The sequence below is a fragment of the Mastomys coucha genome, unplaced genomic scaffold, assembly GCF_008632895.1.
Source record: "Mastomys coucha isolate ucsf_1 unplaced genomic scaffold, UCSF_Mcou_1 pScaffold18, whole genome shotgun sequence".
Taxonomy (NCBI): Eukaryota; Metazoa; Chordata; class Mammalia; order Rodentia; family Muridae; genus Mastomys; species Mastomys coucha.
In genome coordinates, this window is record NW_022196900.1 from 9,623,885 (window position 1) to 9,647,145 (window position 23,261).

Sequence of the window (23,261 nt, forward strand, 5' to 3'; positions counted from 1 at the left end):
ATATATATATATATACATGCATCACCTGCATGCAGTGCCTACAGAGGCCAGAAGAGGGCAGGAGGAGAAAAGTCCTCAGGAACAGGGCTGTCCATTATGTGGCTGCTGGGAACTGAACGCAGGTCCTCTGTGAGAGCAGCAAGTGCTCCCCATGGCGGAGGCATATTTCCAGGGCATAATGACAGATTTTTGTTATAACTCTCTGGGACAAAGAAGGAAAATACACTTTTTAGTTGATGAATTTGAGAACTGTAGTAATCCAGTATGGGCACATTTGTGTTAAATACAGCTCGAGATGGCAAGTCCTAGGATTCCCTGGTAAAGTTATCTATCTCAAGGGTGTATTGAGCTTTAAAATCTACGTCCCGTCCTTGACTCCCTTTTGTTAACCTTCGGTTTGCTATTTTAGACTTCCGGGATCTTTAATAGAGTCTGATTCTGTCAGGCTGTGTGTGCAGGGTTACTCAGAGCTTTGTGGTATTTGTAAATAAGAAGATGAGCTTATGGGTTTTATCAATAGAAATTATTTAGATTATAGAAAGGTTGGGGTCCTGCAGTATTTTACTGGGAGTTTGTGGACGTGTCAGTTAATCAGGCATTAAAGCGATGCATTCGTTTTAGTTGAGTTTAGTAGATTTTCAAGCTTTTGGAGTTTGATATTTTCCATCTTTTTCACCAGATTGTCCTTAAAAGATGTGGTCAGAGCATCTTGTGAGGCCACATCACTCCCCCTTTCTCCATTCTAGTGGAAAAGAAGATGCCTTTTAGAGCATGCCTTTATAAGGAGTCTAAGTGTGCACGCACACTCTCACTCCATCTCTCTCTTTCTCTTTACACACACACACACACACTTGTGTGCATGTAAATGCTGGTGTGCACAGATTTGTCTGTTCTCAAATACGTCAGCAGCTAGGTTGCAAGTTAACCTATAGATGATTTTCTGGACTGTATGTGCCCTCCAGCTTTTTTTTTCTAAACATGAGGGTGTGTTCTTTAATTTCTGGTCTTCTGGCTCTTTGTCAAGACAGTGTAAATATTTAACAGTAGTTTCTAAGTATGATCTGAAAGTTTGTTCAGCATCACCGAGCACAATTGGTTTGCCCAGGAAATGTATTTTGGAATCAGCTTTGTGGTCTGCCGCTGTTCAGGGTGCAAGCTGCGTACTGTAGGTGGTGTTCTTTTTGTCAGGGTCCTAGACTCAGTTTGGAGAGCATGTTCCTTTAAGGCAGTGAGTGATGCTGAATGGCTCTGTGCTGTTCTTTCAGCTCTGGCCAAGGCAGCATCTTCCCCAGGCAGTAAGCCCCTTTCTTCTCTCATTTATGTGAGCTCTTTTTATTCGTCTCTTTGCACAGTACTCCACTCATTCTGGACTTTAGGCTTCTGATGTTCTTTTGTCTTTGTTTACATTTCTTTATTTATAGTTACTTTAAAAATCTAATTCGTAAGGAGGCTATCTGTTTTTCTAAAGAGGAAAAAAATTGTGGCAGTTATGTGACTTTTGTGAAGATGAACTGGAGCTCAAGAGACTGGATAACCTGAGATAATATTTTTCCCCACTCCTGATAAGAACCATGGTCCTTTCTGGCTTTGGGAGCTTTTGGGTGTTTGAGAAGAACAAATGAAGCTAAATATACAAGACATTTCTGGTTCAGGGACTGTGGTTAAAGAGGTAGGAAAACAGAGTAGCACGTGGCATTCAGTGGCAGATGTAAGATGGAGACTTTGAACTGGGTTCCAACATGTCAGAGAAGTAAGAAGCTGGTCCTCTAGATGCTTCATGGTGGTAAGAGTCTTATAAATGCCAGGCTGACAGGAGAGCCTGGCTACTGGCACCTCAGGGTTCTAGGAAATAAACAATGAGTTCTCTAGTTAGTGTGGAAAATGGTGGTCAGGGCAGTAGTTGAGGTCTTGGATATGTGAAATATGGTTATTAATTTACTTAGTGAGCCTGTGTAGTAGTATAATCTAACATACTAGATATTAAGGGAAATATATGAGAGGCCCCCCCACCCCCCAGCGTTCAGAGACCTTATAGTTGGAGGAGGGGTGATTTTTCTTTTACAAAATATGTGCGATGGAAATTCTTGCCTAGTACATCTGGATCTGCCTCTAGCCCTGTGAATAAGCACTTACTGACCACTAACACTAGTTGAATTAATAGACAAACAAACAGTACAGTAAAAACAGTCTAGTAACACAATTGAATATCACCACTAATTCTATAACAGTTCTTCACCTTGAAAAGAAACCTTCTACTGTTGACAGTCATCCGGTCTCCTGAGCCACTGGCTGCTACTACTGTGCAATGTGTCACTGTATATTTGCATTCTGCACATACAAGGAAGTGGAATTACACTTTATGAGGTCCTTTGTTCCCCATTTCTTTTACTTATTATGGTATTTTCAACGTTTATCCATGAATTAAAACTACATTCTTTTTAAGGGTTGAATAGTATCCTACTGTATGGATGTGGTGACGTCTTGTCCATCCTGCTGTTTTTGTCTCTTGGGTGTATTGTATACTGAGTTGGTGGATCACACACTAACTCACGCCTTTTATCATACCATATCATTTTGATGAACTGCCAAACTGTGTTCCAAAGTTTCTGTACTCTTTTACATTTTCACTGGCAATGTGTGAGGGCCCCTGTTTCTCCACATGCTTCCCAGAATTTGTGTCTGTCTTTCTGATTACAGCCATCTTAGTGGGTGTGAAAATGTGTCAACGTGGTCTCAATTTGACTTCTCCTCATGACTATAGTGAGGTTAAACATCTTTTTAATGCAGTTGTTAGTCATTTGTAAATCTTATTCGGTGAATGGAAACATCTCTGTAAATATTCTCCGGGCCTTGATATTGACATCTCAAGTTAGCCAGTCTCCATCAAGGCTCACAACACACATTTAGGTGATAAAACTCCTCCCTTAGCTGCATTTTACCTGTGTGCTATTTACTTTCCCTGCCTACTAAGAATCAGTTCTGTTTGCTCTCAAACTTATTTATACCAGTGGTACTTGTGAGTACAATTTAGTAAGCGTTCCCCAGATTGAGTGGTACAGACATGAAAAGTTATTTTGTGTGAAATGCTTAGGAAAGACGCGATAAAGGAAAGAGACGGAACGAATGGCCTCTGAATGGATTAGATTTCAGATCAAGACAACAGAAAAAGTGTGACAACCCCAATGGGTTCTGGATTTTCCAGGAATCATTACAAGTATTTGGCAGACCTCTGCTTTCCTGAAAGGAGCACAGACATCACAGGCAACTGGATTGTTAATATGGTTTATTTAAGAAAATGGGGAACTGTTTTCCCCAGAGTCTTAGTCTGAGTAGACTGGGAAGTGAATGCACGTTTGTATGTTAAACAATTTTACTACCTTTGTTTTTCTTTCTTTTATTGAAGATAGATTTTTTTCATACACTATATTTCTGATTAGAATTTCCTTTCCCCTATACTTTTCCAGTTCCTTCCTACCAGTCACTCTTGTGTGCCTCAGGAAGAGGGTGGTGGTGGTACATCCCCCTCCCATACAGAATGCTTCTAAGAGTATGTGCGTACAGAGCTAAGGAATGTAGTGAGTGGTTCCTGGACCAGATCTTGAGGGATAGTAGGTCACCTGGAGACCCCAGGGATGCCTTTCCCTGGAGCCTTTGCTGTTGGTATTCCTTTTGGCTGGAACCTTCTGGTTCCCATCCCATAGCTCCTCTCCTTCGAGTATTTGCTGTAATGCTGCTTTCCAACATGGCTGCCTCCAGGACCTTCTACAGTCTCTCTCCTCTCTCAACCTGTGGCCTATGCTCTCTTTCCTTTATAAGTTCCATATCAAAGGTATTTTTGTTGGCATGGTTCACTTAGATCACATCGTGCCTAGAACGGCACCTGGCATAGTGAGTTGTCCATTGCATAGTTATTTATGGGATGGTGCAATGACCAAATGACCAGTCTGCCTCTGAAGAGAATTGGGAGAGGTGGTTCTGGGCTTAGGGAAGGCACAGAGACGGGAAACTGAAGGTGGGATCTCAGCGGTATTGCCTGGGATGTGTAATAATGACGGCCAATTTAAGAGAGACAAGCCCGGGCGGCTGTGAGTGGTTGTTACCTAGGTTAGGAGACCTCCAGACATTTGTGAGGGGTTCTCTTGATTAGATTCATTGAGATGCGAAGACCTGTCCTCGGGGAGGAGGGCACCATTTTCTGGAGGAGAAAGGGAGTTGAGCACCAGTCAGAATGGATCTCCACGTCCTGACTGGATGCCTATGACTACCAGCTCTTAAGTTCCTGCTGCCTGGGCACGATGGAGCGGACCCTTGAACTGTCAGCCAGAGTAAACCCTCCCCTTAAGTTGCTCTGTTAGGTATTTTGTTACAGCCACAAGGCTAGTAACTAATATGCTGCCCTAGGTTGTGGTGGGGAAGGTCAGAGAAGGGGGAGGGGGAAGAAAGCCCAGGTTGCCACCATGTCAGCTGCAGGCATTCAGGGACAATCTGGGAGGTTGACAGTTGTTCTGAGGACGTGGGAGTCTCATTAGAAAGTTCACATGGCCTTGTGGTTTTAGAAAGCAAAGCCTGGAACTGGCCAGGCAGAAATGGAGAACTTGGCAGTATGGTGAAAAGACACCATGGAGACTGACTCTTGTTCGGCCTAGAAGGTGTTTTTAAAAGTGGCATTGGTTGTTAACCATCGAAGTCTCAAGGCCTCCCATCAAAATCTGAATCTCAGCTTTTTCTAAACTTGGAAGACTGATAGCTCTGAGCCCTCATTTTCACTTAGACATGGTAAGCCCGTGACGAGTGAGGCGTGGGCTCTTCACTCTTCTGGTCCTCCAGCAGCTGCTCTACTTCCAGTGTCTTCTGCCTTAGCCCCTGGATCTCTCTTGTTCTAGAGATTGTGGCACACTTAATGTGGGAGGAAGGGCCTGGGGGACACCTCGGCAGTCCTTTCCGTCAGGTCACAGGCTGGATGTAGAGCCTCTACAATGCTCCGCTTTCCTGCTGCCCAGTCCCTGCATGTGTGTGACCTTCTTTGGGCCACGCTCTGGTCCCTCACATCCAGGCTAACCTCTCCTTACTCTCCCACAGGAAGTGAGTGACTGGTGCAGTGTTTCAGGGAAGCAAGAAGAGCAAGAAGAGCCACTTCACTCAGGATTTTTTTCCCCCTTTTCTGTTCTTAATCCTCATTTTGAACCCACCTCTTCTTTGTTTTTGGAACTTACTCAACTATCTGCTTATAACATTTTCCTCAAATTCCCCCATGGTATTTTTATCATACTTATTTTTCACTGTATTTTCTTGATTTTTGTCTTGGCACTTCCTCCTTTTACACTTTGCCTTTTCTTTTTTTCTTTCTAAATTTGTTACATTCATTTTTTTTTTTAAACACTGAGGCATTTATAGTTACATTTCACTTATGGATATAAAGTACATGAACTCAGGTGTGTTAGTTTCCTTAGCAGTTTTGTGTTATGGTCTGAGAATGTGCTGTATAGATTTTCTAGGTTTGAGTCTATTAAAGGTAGGTGGATATTGGCATCGTGATTTGAATAATTTTTATGAAAGATTTACACTCTGGGGAAAAAAAGTTCCTTGTCTTCTCTTTCCCACGGTACTCCTTATTTTACTAAACTTCTAAAAATTCTTCATTTTGGAAGAGGGAGTCGTAGGAGTGCACCCACATTCTCTAGCTGAGGTCTCAAAAAGTCTTCCCATAGCTGCTTTTGCTCTGAGTGTCTGCTCTTTTCTCTGTTTATCTGTCCTTTGTCTCGTCTTTATGAAGCTAGCTCCACCAACTGACTCTTCACAAAGGAAAAAGACACAAGTTATTTTTTTACAGATCTGTTTTATTTGTTTGAATGTGCAGTGTGTATGTACTCGTGCTTGTGGGTGCCTATCAGGTCCAGGAGAGGGTGGGGGATCCCCTGGAGCTGCAGTTAGAGGAAGTTGTAAGCACTGGACATGGGAGCTGGGAACTGAATTCTGGACCTCTGGAAAAGCAGCATGTGCTTTTAACCACTGAGCCATTTCTCCAGCTTCCAATTCATTCTTTGTGTTAGGTCTATACATTTAATTTGTGTGTGTGTGTGTGTGTGTGTGTGTGTGTGTGTTTATGGTGTATCATATGGATGTGTCCGTGTTCATATGGGTAGCCTGTGTGGAGGCCAGTGGTACATGTGGTGTATCTTCCTCAGTCACTTTCTGCCTAATTTTTGACAGACTCTTTCACTGAACTAGAGATCACTGATGAAGTGACACTGGCTAGGCTAGTGAGATCCAGGGATTTACCCCTCTCTGCTTCTCCAGTGCTGGAAATGCAGATATTCACACCAGTTGTTATGGGGGTGCTGGGGATCCGAACCCAGGTCTTCACATTTCCAAACACTTTACTGACTAAGCCAGCTCCCTAGCAGTCCTGAATATTTAATTTAATTGTCATCTGATAATAAAATATTGAAACCTCCAAATATGGCATAGGTTTTCAACAGGAATTTGTGTAACGTTGTTTAGGAAATGTACATTAAACTTTGATAATTTCTTGTACTTTCTGACTTTATGTATACCTTATACCCCATTGTAGGGCATTTTAAAGGCCTTTTCTCAAGTTGTAATGTCCAATCATTTCTGGGCTTATCTCTTAGTTTTCAGAGTTGGGATTTTTTTTTTCCCCAGTAGGATATGGATCATTCAGAGATTCTAGGCCTTTGGCCCATCCATAGATGACGTCGTCACGATGTGCTTGCTGCTCCTCGTGGCGCTGGGATCGTAACAAGGGCCCTGTAGGCACGGGGCTCTGATACCGACTCACATCTATGAGGCATGTCATTGCAGCTCAGGCTGGCCTGACTTCACTTCCCTGGTCCTGGGATCACAGTGTATCACCACTAGGCCAAGCTGTCTTTTTTTTTTTCTCCTTTTTTCTTAAATTATACAATGCAGTGATTTTAATATAAACACAGGTTCTGTAAACATTGTAATCATTTTTGTTCCTCCCCAAAAGAAACTTCCTATCTGTTAATGTTATGGAGTTTCTTTGGGGGAGGGGGGAAGCTCTATTCCAGTGAGGAGATGAGCAGAGAGACATCAATCGCCTTATGACACAGAGGTTCAGTGACCTGGGGTATGGCTTTGAGGGACCAACAGGAGCTTTTCTGTCTTAGAGAAAAGGCAATCAAAGCTAAGGGTTGGAGGCTAGCCTGGCTGTGATACCTGTATGACCCTCTTCCCCTCTGCCGACATCTTCCACTTCTTCACCAACATTTTTCTTTTTCTATTATAACCAGCCATCCTCACTTAATTAGTTATTTGTTGGCTTTCATTTTTCCTGGATATGTAGATTCTTTAATGAATTAAAGAATGTAAATTTCTTTTTTAAGTTTGGTGAAGTGGTGACTTCAACCCATTGAGGCCTTTTAAAATACAGGGTTAAAAGCCTTGTAACAGAACTATTTTTATGCATTACTATTAACTCTGTTATTAGCTTCTCTCCAGAGAGAGATAAGGGATTTATGAACTTGGCATGGAGCTCTCTTGGATTTTAGAATTCCATGTTTGAGTCATAAGTTCTTTACAGTCTCTTTCTCTCTCTCTATTTTTGTTGGTTAGGTGGCTTCATGTGTTGTTAAGCATCATTCCTGTTCAGATCTATTTATTTTTTAAAATGATTAATCACAGCACTCAAGAGGCAGAGGCAGGTGGATCTCTATGACTTTGAGGATAGCCTGTTCAACATAGCAAGTTCTGTTTTAGCCGAGGCTACACAGTAAGACCCTGTCTCAAAAGGTTTTTTTTTTTTTTTTTTTCATCTTTAAAGCTGTTAATACCACGTTCTCTAGTGCCAATTTTCAGGCTTTTTTTTTAACATAGATTTTTGTCTCTGTGGGTGTGTTCTTGGGTTCTGGCTACCTCCTGTTCTACTTAGTGTTACAGACACTAAGGGGTAGAGGTTACAAATAGAACCAATACCAATATTTGTATATTCAGGCTTATTAATATTTATTTATTTATTTATTTATTTAATGTATATGAGTACACCATTGCTGTCTTCAGACACACCAGAAGAGGGCATCGGATCCCATTACAGATGGTTGTGAGCCACCATGTGGTTGCTGGGAATTGAACTCAGGACCTCTGGAAGAGCAGTCAGTGCTCCTAACCACTGAGCCATCTCTCCAGACCCCCAGATTTATTAACTTTTGAAAAATGTTTGAAGTAGGCTGCCTATTAAGTGCACTGGGAAAATTTCAAAACATGCAGGTAAGCAAATGCACATACAAGGTAAAAATGAGTGTATGACCATGTGCCATTTTATAGCCTGCTTGTCTCTTCTTAATTTTATGGTGGTTCTTTGTCTTCTTTTTAATGATTCATTTTATTTATGTGGGTATGGATCTGTATGAGTGTGTGTGTGTGTGTGTGTGTGTTTATAAGGAGGCCGGCAGAGGGTGTCAGATCCTCTAGAGTTGGAGTTACAGATGATTGGGAGCTGCCTGATACAGGTGCTGGAAACTGAACTCGGATCCCCTGTAGGAGCAGTGAGTGTACTTAACGACTGAATCATCTCTAGCCCACGGGTCTTCTTTCACACACTTTAGTATCTGGGTAGCGTTTTATCAATAATTTATTTAATTAATTCCTAGCAGATGGATACACAGTTTATTTAATTAATTCCTCGCAGATGGATACTTAGGGTGTTGTTTGAAAAGATGAGCTTGTTTTGATGTGGAGGCACGTGCAAACGGACCAGCTACTGGGAAGGCTGTTGCTGGAGGATCACTTGAGTCTCAGAATTCCAGGACAGGCCTGGGCAGCACAACAGGAAGAATAGATGTGGAAAACGTTTCTCATATGTTGCATATTTTGTTTTTCTATCCTAATTTCCTAGACATGAAATTGTTTGGTAAAAGGATAAAGACAAGATTTTAATATATATGACCCCGAGAGCTTTGCTGGAATGTTCTCATCGTTGGCTCCATGCTTAGTGTTCTTACCTTCTCCAGCACAGATGCTAACAGCAATGAAGTGTAAGACATTTGCATGTTACGCGCTGCTCGAAGGTCCTTCCCTATCTTTAATCCTCCACCAGCCTCTTAAGAGAGGACCTGTCTCCCTCGTACAGACTGTGATCAGACAGCTGATGAGTGGGAAAGCCAGGACACTCCTGGGCGTGGTAAACCAGGCTGTGCCTTAAACACCACATAAGAGTGCACATTCGTTCTGTGTCCTAGATTCCCATATTAAAGTAGCATGATGGTTTCATCTGATTTACAGAGGGGGAGATACCTTTGCCATCTAAAACCTGCAGTTCAGTGGGTTTTAGACGCCCACCCAACGTCATTGTTACCACCTAAGAACATGTCCATCACTTCAGGAAGAAACCTGAATCATACTGTGGTCATGAATCACCAGTCTCAGGAACCCCAAGAAAGAAATGTAGCTCATATTTTTTTCTTTCAAGCTTTGTATGTGGGCAGGCATCCGCTCGTGTGGGGTCAGAGGACAAGTTCAGCTGTCGCTCTCCACATTCCACCTTTGTGGAGACCTAGTCCTTTTGCTGGTTTTTCACTGTGCACCCCAGGTTAGCTGGCCTGTGAGCTTGGGGTTCTCCTGTCTCTATCTCCTATCTCCATCAGAAGAGCCGAGATTACAAAGACTGGGCTATGTATCTGGTTTTTATGGGTTCTGGGGGCTCCGACTCCGGTCTTCATGTGCATGGCAAATGCTTTTACCTAATGAGCCATCTCCCCAGCCCCGGGGAATTCTTTTGTAGGCATTACAAAAGGTTGGATTAGAAAAAACTTAGTTATTGTACTTTTGGTGGCATTGGAGTTTTGAACCTGGGGCTTTGTGCTCGCTAGGTCACCACACTGCCATTGCATATGTAGTGGTAGAAATATACTAGACTACATACATTTCTAGTCTTTGTGCATATGGGGGTGGGGAAGCTAATAAGGCTAATGTATCATGTCAGGAAATGTGGAGATTTGTCATCATTATTTTTAACAAGCACCATAATAGATCACTTTATGTATCTGTGAGAGGAAAACACACTGGTTTGCCAAGCTAGTGTCAGTACCCCGGAGGCTGGAAGCGGGAGGGACCACTGCTGTCCAGCATCCTCGGCCAGAAGCTACTGTTCTCACTACTCAGCTTGGGATCTCAGTCTGTTCTCTCATCTGAACCTGCAATATGTCCTCCTTGTCACCTTGCCTGGCACAGGCGTTTAGTACTGAAGGAGGCAGCAAGGGATGATGCGGGTGTGGAGGTGGAGGACTGATGAGATCAAAGTGTTATGTAGCAAAGCTAGTTTGGCAGTAGCATGCAGAATGGATGACAGGAGTACTGGAGACAGGTAATGGCATGGCACATGGACGAGCAGCTTCTTTCATTTAAATATAGCTTAGAGAAGTTGTAGTCGGCTCAGCTGTTAAGGCACTTTAATATCAATGTAGGCTGCGTTTGCCTACAATGGAATACTAAGTTCATCTTCTCTGTCGCTGTGCCCTGATAGGAGATAGAGACCATGATAATGTTAATTTAGCAAACACGTTGAAGAAAATTTAATTTCTAATTCTTGTGATTCGCTGGAGTTTGAAGCTAGCAGTTACATCTATTTCTCAATTTACCCTGACTTCATCTTTTCAGCTTTTGTGTCATTAGATGTGTCTGCCTCTCAGAGGGGTGAGGGCTTGATGTCATGTCTAGGGAGGGGACGATCTTTGTTGTTGCTACATGTTCTAGGCATTGCCACTTTGAGCAGGTTATCTCATTGAATTAAAAAGGCCAAGCATGGGAACTTGGCTCTCATGGACCTCCACACATTACAATTTTGCTCATGATGTAGCAAACTTCCTCTGATTTGATTTGAAATCATGCTGAGCCACCCCCTACCCCAATTAAATAATAGCCAATATAGAAACCTGAAAAGAGGAAAAAGTCACTCATTGTTTGAACTGGCAGAAAAGTCACTGTTAACCATTTTTTATTTTTCCTAGCTGATCTTTCCTGTATGCATATAAAAATATAATTATGTGTGTGCATAGTTTTATGTTCTTTTTCATTTAAACATTCACATAGCCATTATGAAATATTTGTGTGTTATATAAAATGAATTTTTAAATCATTATATAATATTCCCTGGCTGTACTACAATGTTTCAGGTGGGGGATATTGTAACTATTTAACCTTTCCATATTTTTAGTTTTCAGCATAAATAAGGTCTGTTGGTTTGCTTAGTGGACAGCTGGGCACATATTCCAGAACATTCTTTGAGGGAATGAAGCCACCTGTCAGGGCCCTGTTGTCTGAGTGGCTGTGCTTTTCTGAAAAAGGATGTTTCCCTCAAATACAAGTGACACGTAGATTGTGATTATAAAGCCGTCGAATCTGTGTTTCTGAAGACAAGGTAACATGCTTGAGTATGCCTTGTGAGGAGCCAGCTGGGGCCTCGGCCAGCGATGAATGACAGCTTCTTGTGTTGAGAAGGTGTCAGGAAGCCTTCCTGAGGAGAGGGTCTGCCCTAGCAGTGCTCCGCAGACTGCGTGAAGGCAAGTCAATCTGGCTTTAGTAAGGCCGTGAAAGCCGCACAGGATTTGAAGTTAGCAGTGTGATAAAGAGTGCTGCCAGGGAGCAATCCAGAGAGGATGGCATGGTGGACCACCGAAGACAGAATGTTTTTGTATGTGGTAAGAACCCCCTGCCTGTATAGATCAGTAGGTTCTGATATTTGAGAACATTACTCTAAGTCAGGAATCACAAAATGATCCATAAATGCATGGTATAATTCATCTTAACTTAAAAAAATATTTATTAAGTGATACTTTGAAAACAGGCATAGAATTCCCCCTGATAATGGTTTATCCCTCCTTGAATAAAGCATGCTCATCATGTGTTAATTACAGATTCCATTTCTCTTCCCTTTGAAAAGGAACCTAAAGACCTGTGGCTGCATAATTGCAAGCATGAGTGAGTCCACTTGTTTTTGAAGTAGCTCACCTCTTCCTACTCTCCTAGTTTAGCTTTCATGGAAACAATTGATTTTCACTTCTATGAAATATCGAAGCGACATAATTACAGCAGTGCATATATGGGCTTAGCCAGGTTGGGTGACATTGTCATATAACAGCTCCTGTGATGGGAGCCGAAGTCTTCCTAGCATTCTGCAGTGAGACATCAGCCTGGAGGGTGGTTCCGTGTGCCACGGACCTTGGTCTGGAGGCTTCAGAGAATGGCATGCCTCGATCAGTCTGGGTAGGTAGGAATGTATTGCCCCAAACTTGACAGTATAGAAAGAAGAAAGGAGCCTGGTGTGGTGACACATGTCTTTAATCCTAGCACTCAGGAGGCAGAGGCAGGAGGATCTCTGAGTTTGCAAGGCTAGCCTGGTCTACAAGTCGAGTCCAGGATAGCAAGGGCTACATAGAAAAACCCTGCCTCAAAAAAAACCAAAATAGACAACAACAAACAACGGGGGGGGGGAGGGAGAGAGATGGAGAGAGAGAGAGAAGAGAGAGAAGAGAGAGGAGAGAGAAAATGAGAAGTGGTTGGGGTTGGAGGATACTAAAGATTATTCTAGAAGTGGAGGGAAATGGTGTCCTCTGCTATAGAAGGGTCAAGAAAAGAATTGGAGGGTCAGTGAGATGGATCAGTGGGTAAAGGTGCTTGTTGACAAGTTTTATGACACAGGAACCCATAGGATGGTTGCCTTCTGACCTCCTCATGCGTACCGTGGTATGCCCTTTCTCCAAATAAATAAATGCCAGAAAAGGGGAAGACTTAAAAAAAAAAAACCTGTCATATCATTAGAATGAGATTTTGTTGACTTTAAAGAAAATGCCCTTATAGGAAGGGAGAGGCAGTCAGGTACCTGAGAGGTTGGGGAGGCCGCTGACACTGGACTTTAAGGACTTAGAACATGTGAGACCTCTACTCTGAACCTTAGCCTGCTTTAACTTTGTATGTAGGACCCTCTTCTGAAATAGAGAACGTTTTTGGTAATATGTTAGGCTCTTGGAGGTTACTGCTTACAGCGATTATGTTGCAGGTGTGTCTTACTAGTAACCCAAGGGATGCACGGATCCTCAGGACAGCCGTGAATGTGACCCAGCATGGTTTATAGATGACAACATGTCTGGGTGCTGAAGGGTTGGACACCCTTGTTAGAGAAGAATAAACTGCAAAGCCATTGATTTCATTTTCACAGCGGGTTTTCAATTGGGAGCTATCTTGTCTCCCTGGGGGATGTTTGGTAAAGTCTGAAGGCATTTTGCTTGTCACAGCTAGGGAGTAGAGGCCAGAAATGTCACTCAACACTGTCACTGCTCAAGACAGCTCAGTGAAGATCAATAATCTCCCCCAAATATTGAGCCTAGATTGAGAAGCCCCAAGTTCTCTGGTCACATTAAGAAATTTAATCTCTTTTGGTTCTCCATGAGTGCCAGCCAAACAGGGCTTTTCCCCCTGTGTGCTGGAAGGGCCGTAACAAAGCCGTATCACCCGGAAGGCTGCTGAGTTCTGGTTTGAACTGTACCCTGAACCTCTAGTGAGTGGTGCCAGCAATCTGAGCTCTGGAAGTGTTTGTTCCTCCTAAGCAGCATTCCTGCCCCTCCTTTGCATTGTTTCCCAGCCTTGAAAGTGAATGAAATCAGAGACAGGTTTTACAATATATGAGAACTGGGTGATGGGCAGATTGGCAACCAGAGCAAAGCATTTTTATTTTGAGCCACTCTTCCGAGTGCTTTTGTGTGTGTGTGTATAATATTTTTTATTTGCAGAGATTTTTTTTTGAGAGCTTTAGTACTGGCACATCCATTTTGCTGAGCTTCCATTTTGGGCTCAAAGGAAGGCAGGTGTGTAATCATCTTCATCGCTGACAGGTAGCGGAGTGCCCTCTTCTCAAGGACACTCAGAGTCCTGTATTGAGTTTTTGTTAAGCCTTTGGTTGGCATGCTAGTTAGGAAGTAGAGAACCCAGAAATCATGGTGCTTTGGACAAATTCAGAAATGTATGAGGAAGCACAAAAGATGTAAGCCTTTTGCTTAATAATGTTTGTCTTAATACATTATCGGGATGATTAATGGTTTGTATCTGTGATCTGGCTTATATCAAGAGGGCTTGATTTCGAAAAAAGTAGTACATTTGCTTATTTTTTTACAACAGTAATGGAAAGGTGTGGACGCAATGTGGTGTGGTGGCCTCATGATTCTTGACACCTGTTTTTTGCTGACATCTTACGGTGATGGCTTTTGTTCATCTTTATGTTGTGTACTGTGGTAGCTCTAACTGTACACAACAAGATCTTCTTAGGGTCTGAAGCTTAGAATTTGAAGTACTTGGAACTCGACCTACTACAAATTTCTATTGACTAGATATAGGGAAAAAAAAGGCCCATACCAAGGATTCTTGAAAGCTCAATGTATTTTTAAGGAGGGAAGGAAGGGCAAGCAAAAATTGGGAGAGGAGAGCTAAGAACCCAAGACCTTTACAGCCCCAGCTAGAACTTAGTCCCCACCTTCTGTTGCTGGGTTTGTAGAACAGAACAGTAAAAGTACTCTATTAGCTGTCTTGTTTTAAGTGCAAAATTTTGCTATGACCTCAGGACCTAGTTAAGACAAAAAATAACTGTAACCCACAGGTATATAAGCTGTTCTTACCCTAACCCATGACTTGGTGCTTCAAAGTGTTGATTCATGTAAGAATTGTTGACTCAGTTCTCCAGTTGCCAGCTCTTAGAAGTGACACACTTTGAGACACCCATGGAGAGTGGTGCAAAGAGATGACTTGGGGAGGCCAGTGAGATACCGCTAGGTAGCTGTCACTAGACATTGGAGTCCTTTGACTTGGTCCAGGAACCCTGCTTTGAAAACCAGGGATAGTGGGTTGCTGGGGGAAGTGGGTCTGATCCAGAACCGACCTCATCATGATGTAGATAGAGTGCAAGAGACATCTTGTACTTTTCCTAGAGTTAATCAGCCTCCGCCCTGCAGTCAGCCGAGGTTACCTTCGGCCTCTGGCTCCTCAATGTATGTGACCATGACTGTACTGAGAATGCTTTAAAGACACACATTTGTTTACTATTTGCATATGTGCATTTGTTGTGGCTCCAGTTCCCCATGGGAAGAAAGGAAAGTGCATGCAGTGATTCTTACTCAGTCCCACTTGGCTTAGCACTAACCTGGAAGTCAGGAATGGTTTCTGAGGAAGTTGAATGTGTTGCTTCCAGTGCAGGGCTGACAATCTTGGGGCAGAAACGAATTTGGTGCTTGACTTTGCTTCCAGTGGTAACTTTAATCAACTTGATCATTTCTCTAAACCAAGGGTTTACATTTGTCTCAGTAGGCTGGAAGCCAGCAAGCCCTAGAGATCCTCCCATCCTCCTGTCTGGGATTCCAGGTGTAGTAAGATGCCTGGCTTGTTGTGTAGGTGCTAGGATCTGAACTCTGGTCCTCATGTTTGTGTAACAGATGCTCTTCCGTTTGGAGCCATCTCTCTGGCACTCATAACTTTTTTATATTGTCTGTTATTATCCCAGTGAATGAGATGCCTAGTACATTTTGTGCTTTTATTAATCTGTTTACATTGGGGTGTGTGTGTGGTATATGTGTATGGTTGTATATACACTAGAAACTATGTTTTCCTCTTTTGCAGAATTAAATCTGAGAGAATCTGACATCAGAGCATGTGATGAATCGTCCTGTAAATATGGAGGTGTCTGCAAAGAAGATGGAGACGGTTTGAAGTGCGCATGCCAGTTTCAGGTGAGAAAACCAAAATTAACTTAATTTTACCTTCCCCCATTTTATAATCTGATATTCCTCAAATAAAATGCATGTAGCACCTTGAGCCCTGAAGGAATTTAGTGCCCAGCCCACTGGTTCTTTCTTGCCAGGTGAAATTCTGTTATTTGTGGTTTCTGTGGTTTATTTCAGAAATTAAAGAGGACAGACTGATCATGATAGGTGTGCACATGTGTGGGAAAATGTTAAGTAGCCAGGTGTCAGCTTTGCTACGGTGAGGAGCGGGGTGTCCAGGAGAGCCTCTTAGGTAACAGGTTGACATGATTTTCCCTTTTGTTCTGTTAACTTGGCTTTCCCCCTCTCCTACTGTACCTCTTTAGAACCAGGATGAGTTAGAGCCTCAGGGAGAATCAGGGTCAGAGATGGGTTGGAAATTAAGAGTCATAACCCATGAGTGTGGAGCCTTAAAATTAGCTTTGTAACCGAAGACTATGGCGCCTTAGCATTTCCATTTGGGTTTTAGTTGTGCTGTTACTGTCTAAGAAGCAAGAGAGGCGGAGAGTGTTACTCTCAATTGTTCCTGTTTGTCTTGTTAGTGTTAAATTATAATCTAGCTGTAGATGGCCTCTCAGAACTGGACATGAAGTATGGAAAGAGCTTGTCTGGTTTTCACTTACAGTCTTGCTGCCATTTTGAATTATGAGGAGAGGAAGAGGTTCAGAAACCAGGCATATGGTTTCTAGCTGAGTTAGTGTTTCTGGTAAGCCAGGGACCTCAGGCAAATCTTATGTCCTTAAGAATTATTTCCTCACCAGTATTACATCTGAACAAAGTCACATTTCATGCTTAGAAGATGTCTTAAGAACACAGAGGGTAAGAGCACTTGTGTTTGAAACTTCCTTGAATACTGTGAACCATCACGATGTTTATTTCCATTAAAAGGAATAGAGAATCGAATCGAAGTAACAGGCAGGGCTAGCTAGGTACATCGCTACTGACCATCCACTGGGACAGGTGGCTAGCTACACTGTTATTGACCACCCACGGGACGGGTAGTTAGGTACACTGCTACTGACCACCCAGTGAGGTTCTAGAGTCAAAGAGACTTTTCATTCGTTTACACAGAGCAGTATTTCTGTGAGACAGGCTCCACAATAGCCACTTGCTTCCGAGCTCGGTTAGCCTGCTTTGGCTGGCTTCACACCTTTACTGCCCATTGGCTGGGGGAATATCAGTTCCTTCTGTGCCTGCCTTTCCGTGGGCCTCTTTCCTGTCTACAGAGTTGATTTTGTATTCTGTTTTCCTACAATTTCTTTGTAAGCCCCTGAGATTTTTTTTTAAGATTATTTTTTTTAAAAAGTAGCCTTTTCAATGCCCTTCAACAGCTAAAGAAAAAATGCCTTCCCATGATCTGTCTTAAATCATTTGGTTCTTAACCCGTGGCGAAGCAGGAAGAGAAATATAGGTGAGGAAGCGAGATCAGAAGGTGCTTTTCTTGGTTTGCTGTGTGCAGTGTCTTTGGCTGGATGCTGAAGATGGTTAAAGATGGGTTCCTTGCCTTGCAGGGGCAAACTGCCGAGAAAGGCTTACCGCAGGGTTTGTTCCTCTTCTCTCCTTTGATTGCTCTGCTGTCTTCCTGTGATATTATGGATCTGTGCATAAAACCTAAATTATTGTCAGCTTAAAAACAATGACTTGATATGTGCATTAAGCCTAGCTCTCTGCTGTGTAAATCTTAACAGTGATGATCAAATTGCTTGAAAGATGGCTTATAATTCTGCATGCTTTTAGTGCTTCTGGGGTGTGATTTAGGCTCATTTCCACAGAAAGGAGAATTATGGGTAACTGCAAGTTTTGTTAGTTGGTTTCTTAAAGCCATTATCTTTCTAGTTCTATAAACAAAGTCACTCACTAATTACATGCATAGAGAAATTATTAAGGCTACATCTTCCCCTTAAAAGTTAGCGTCTCTGACTTTCCCCTAATTTTCTTTCTTCCTGGTTAGATTTACAGTCTTGTAGCCCGTCTTCTGGTGCTTGTATCCATTCTTACTAGCTCCCACGGCCTCTTACTCTTACTAGATTTTTGTATTGGAGTTTTCCACAGAAATACAACAGGGTACATGTACATACTTACACATGACTGTGTGAGAGAAATGGAGAAAGAGATTAATGGGGAATTAGCTTATTTGTAGAGGGTTAGAAGTTTCACAGTCTGTCAAGGGCTGAAGACTGAGGAGACAGAGTGGTGTAAGTCCCTGTTGAGAGCTAACGGCTGAGGACCAGCATCTCAGTACAGTCAGAGGAAGTTTTCCCTCTGCCATTTTGTCCTATTTGGTTCCTCCACAAATTGGATAATGCGTATCACCTTGGGGAGGGCAGCCTGCTTTACTTGGTTCACTGACTCCACTGCTAATTTCATTTGGAAATGCTCTCACAGATTCATCCACAAATGACTTTTAATCTGGATACCCAAAGGCCTAGTCAAGTTGCCACATGAAATTAACCATCACAGCTACGCTACTCCTACTTTTCCTTGCTGTGACAAAACACCCAAGCAAAACAACTACATGGGGGAAAGGCACATTTTATTTAGCTGTACACCGTCAGTTCTGTCCTTTGTGGTGTGATGGAGTAGACTCGTTCACATCATGGTGTCCAGGAAATAGAGGAAGAACCAGTGCTTCTTCCTGTCCTACCACTCTCTTCTGCCCCCTTAAGTCTGTTGGGTGATACTACCAATATTCAGGGGTGGCCCTTCTCCCTGAATTAATCCTCTTAAAGACACGCCCAGACATATGCTTTACTAAGCTTCTAAGTACCTATCAGTCAGTCAAGTTGACAATCAAGATGAACTATCCCAGGAACTTTATTTTCTTATTTTGTTGTGATCCGGACAGTTCCTGACACATAGTGGGAATATAACAAGTGCTTGAATTGATATAGTCCCAGGGCGGTTTAGTGTTGTATCATTCAAACAGCTTCGAATGGCTGGCAGTATCATCACAATCACAAATAATGGAGATTCCTTTCTCTCATCAAAGGTGGCCTTACTAGAGGTTAGGGAAAATGCCCAGGGTCAGTGGATGACTCTGAATGTTGTAAGATCGCCCAGATCTCTTCATTTGTCCATAAGCATATTGGGAGGCTTCCAAGAGAGACCCTAGAAACAGAATGATGAAGACAACAGATCTACTTCCTCATCTCAGGCTCACTCTGAGGTGTGTGCTTCTGGACGATTGCAGGGACGTAAGGACCCTTGCTCACCTTCACCAAGTGACTTATGGGTGAGACTCTGAATAATGTGTGTAATGGTGTCTAAGGTACATCACCGGGAGCAGCTGTGACTCTTCTTGTACTCATTAGCTGTGCTCCTACACAAGAACTCAAGACTTAGAAATGACAGTAGCTACAGCAGTGACAGCTCATATTTGCTAAGAATTTGCTGTGGCTGAATAGAAACCCCTTATTTAGTCCTTGTAATGACATTATTTGGGAGGTTCTATGACAGCCAGCTTTAGACAGATGGGGAAAGCGTGCTGGTTTCACAGGGTTGATGGGCCAGAGCCCTGGCTCTGGCATTATCATGGGCTTCATTGGATGTTAGACCATTTCAGTCCATAGGACATTTAAAGCTGCTGCCCTTTGCTTACTGGGATATTGTTTTATAAAATGTTACGATTTCCAGTCCTATCAGACTCAAAACTCTTTCAATCACCAATAACTTCTGTTCCATTTCTTTATTACCTTTAAATGAAACTCACAATGTAGCCTACAAAACACAGGATTAAAGAAATGAATTGTGGTTGATAATTTTAATATAAAAGAAAAATAAAGGTCATTTATGATATAAATATTTCATAACTTACATGCTTTGGAATGATTATGTTAGAAGACAATGTAGTACTCAGGCATTTATATCTACTTTTAATGAAGTTGGATTAAAAATATTCATAAGCAGTTTCATATACAAAGCTCTCCAAATAAAAATTTAATTTTAATAAAAGTTTGTAAGATTTTGCTGATATTGAATATAGAGTAAAATCAACTTGGTTATAAAATATTTTGTTAGTTAGCGGTTGCTGAGCTGTGCTAATACACCATATTTATACTTTAGACACCAAGGCCAACCACTTAAAAAAGAAGATAATAGTAAAAGTGCATCTTGTTGATTGCAGAAAATTTGTACAGAAAATTAAAGGTATAATAATATGAAAAAAAAATGACATTTTCTTCTAGAATTTATGCATATTTTCTAAATTAGACTATGAATGCAATGTATTTTCTTGCTGTATTTTATTTATTTTTTAAAACATTTGCATTCAGTGTCATGGATAAATAATACTTTTTAAAAAGGGCAGGCTGTACACTGTGGCCCATGCCTGTAATCCTTGCACTGGGTAGGTGAATTTAGATAGGTGAGAGTTCCTTGCTAACCTGGACTATAGTGAATCCCCTACCCACTCATTCTCATTTTCAGTATACAACCCTGATTGCTAATGAAAGTCAATTACTTTTTTTTTAAAAGATTTATTTTATGAGCCGGGAGGTGGTGGCGCACGCCTTTAATCCCAGCACTTGGGAGGCAGAGGCAGGCGGATTTCTGAGTTCGAGGCCAGCCTGGTCTGCTCCAGGACCAGGACAGCCAAGGCTATACAGAGAAACCCTGTCTTGAAAAACCAAAAAAAAAAAAAAAAAAGATTTATTTTAGGTATATGAGTACACTGTTGCTGTCTATAGACACACCAGAAGAGGGCATCAGATCCCATTACAGATGGTTGTGAGCCACCATGTGGCTGCTGGGAATTGAACTCAGGACCTTAAGGAGAGCAATCAGGGTTCTTAACCATCTCTCCAGCCCAAAAGTCAATTACTTTTATATATTAGTTGTCTATTTCTAATTTTTCTGTAAATACTTTGACCCATTTTAAAAGAACATCTGCACATTCTTATTTATGTAATGTATCATATTAAAACATTTCCCCAGATTTTGAAACTTCATTTATGCTATTTTAAGAAACGATTTATTTTAAGCCTTTTAAAATTACGTGCATGCACATGTGTCTCTGTGTGGGTATGTGCAGGTGCCCATGGAGCCCAGAAGTTGGAGTGCTTGGACTTACAGGGAGTTGTGAGCGGCCAAATGTGAGTGTCTGGAGTTACATGCAGTTGTGAGCCACTCCGTGTGGGTGCTGGGAGCTGAACTCTGGTCCTCCGCAAGAGCAGAACAGGCCCCAGCTGCTGATCCATCTCTCTAGCCCCCATTTGTGCTATTTTTGACATGTAGACGTGCTAAAGTTCTTCAAGCATGTAGAGCTAGGGTCATCTTTCAGATCTCATGACTGCTTATCTTCACCTGCCTCGTTCGTGTTTGTCCTTCAGTGCTCGGTTCGAATCCCACTTTCTCTGATGAGGTTTTCTTTAAGCACCCTAGTTGGTAATATTGGAGATCAGGCATCATGCTTTCTGTCTGATCGATTGATTTGGAACATGATTTAGCTTTGCAATTTTTTTTCCTATTCTAACAGGATTATAAATAAGATCACTGAGCACACAGACTGCGTTGATTTCTTTGTACCTCCTCTGTTCCTTTCCTGGGGACTTTCCTACTAGGGGTATTGAGTAAATGAATTTTAATGATAACGTGACATCACCTAAGTAGCTCTTTATAAACATTGTCACGACTTTCCTCTGAATGTTTCTAGGGCTTTTCTTAGCAAATAAAGTGGATTGCACAGGGATGTCCAGTTTCACTCAAGGGTAGTTATTTTCATTGTGAATGCGAGAAAAAGGCATGAGGAAGAGCCAGGTCTTCTTTGTTAAAGTAAAACACAGGGACAACTATTATAGCAGTAGAATGTCATAATACTCTGCTTTTGTGTTGATGAGTGTGAGCTATTCCATTAATATTCATGCCTCGTTCTGAGAGTGTATTTTTGTTTTCTGCAGTGCCATACAAATTACATCCCTGTCTGTGGATCAAACGGGGACACTTACCAGAACGAGTGTTTTCTCAGGAGGGCTGCTTGCAAGCAGCAGAAAGATATAACCGTGGTGGCACGCGGACCTTGCTACTCTGGTATGTATGATGTTAGAAATGGCTCTGCCATATATTCTAAAAAGAGAAGTTAGCCAGAAGCACTAGGCTTACGTTGCTCAGGGATTGGTACTGACTGAGAGGGTTTTACTCATATTTTATGTTACTGCTTCTTAACTTGAGGTGATTTTTGTATCGACTGTATGCCTTTTGACTTTGTGTTTTTTGGTTTTTTTTTTCGAGACAGGGTTTCTCTGTGTAGCCCTGGCTGTCCTGGATCTCTGTAGACCAGGCTGGCCTCGAACTCAGAAACCCGCCTGCCTCTGCCTCCCAAGTGCTGGGCTTAAAGGCACGCACCACCACTGCCCGGCCTTTGACTTCATTATGTTTTATGTGGGAACTTCATAATGTCCTCTGCTCGATACAATTTTGAATTGGAAACTGGCATAAAATAGGAATCTGTCTGTCTGTCTATCTATCTATCTATCTATCATCTATCTATCTATCTATCTATCTATCTATCTATCTATCTATCTATCTATCTATCCAGTATTTATTTGCTCTCTCTTTTCTCCTTGAATTGGTGGCGGTTGGTTCTGGGAGGCATTAATGTGAGCTGCTCACTTGCGTTTGAGTTTGAGGATGTAGGTACAGGTTAGGTACTGTAATGAGTTCCAGGGTAGGGGCCAGTGGTAAAGCCAGAGGTTGATGGTGTCTCCATTCCCTTGCTTTTCATAGTATGTAGGGTGTTTAATGTTCTCCCTCTTGCTATGTGAAGGGTTTAGTACCAACTGTAAGTTAGTGGGTGTAGTCCCCAACACTGCTATCACTTATATTACCAGTGAGAGTGCAAGAAGTTCCCCAAACTGCCCTCAGGTATAATTTTCTAGAAAGGGCTCATAAACCTCACTAAAAGATATTATAGTTATGATTTATTGCATGGAAAAGATATACTCAAAATTGGCCAAAGCAGAGATGCATAGGGCAGATCCTGGGAGAGGTCCAAACGTGGAATGTCCAGCTGTCCTCTCCAAGGAGTCTCGGACAGTGTTACTTCCTCAGGGAGTACTGTCGACTGGGAAAGCTGAGCTCTAGCACTGGGTTTTATCGCAGCTTCATTCCCCAAGTGGGATGTCTCTGATCTTAGACTCTAGCTCTAACACAGTTTGACCCAAAGCTTTCATTTTAAATCGTATGACTGATCTTGGTTTTTTTTTCATTTGTGTGTCTGAGTGTGATATATATATATGTATATATATATGTATATACATATACATATATATATGTGCATGATGCATATATTCAGGTACACTCCTCTATGTGTGAATGCATGACAAACCAGAGATAGACACTTGCTGTCTTGCTTTATTACTATTTTATTTTTGTATATGAGTGTTTCACCTGTTTGTACCATATCTGTGCAGAGCCCTAGAATGTCAGAAGAGGGTGTTGAATTAATTTTTTGGAACTAGAGTTGTGGGTGCTGGGAGATAAACCCAG

General features: G+C 42.1%; 1 protein-coding gene across 4 annotated transcripts in view; it reads left to right on the forward strand.

The window, feature by feature from the left end:
- Nucleotides 1-23,261, forward strand: part of LOC116095997 (tomoregulin-1) — a 128,575-nt gene that overhangs the window by 50,123 nt on the left and 55,191 nt on the right. For all 4 annotated transcript variants that reach the window (XM_031377377.1, XM_031377369.1, XM_031377367.1 and 1 more), the window contains 2 exons: nt 15,637-15,746; nt 21,674-21,803. In XM_031377377.1, the coding sequence (XP_031233237.1) occupies nt 15,637-15,746; nt 21,674-21,803 (240 nt within the window). The remainder of the gene's footprint in view (nt 1-15,636; nt 15,747-21,673; nt 21,804-23,261) is intronic.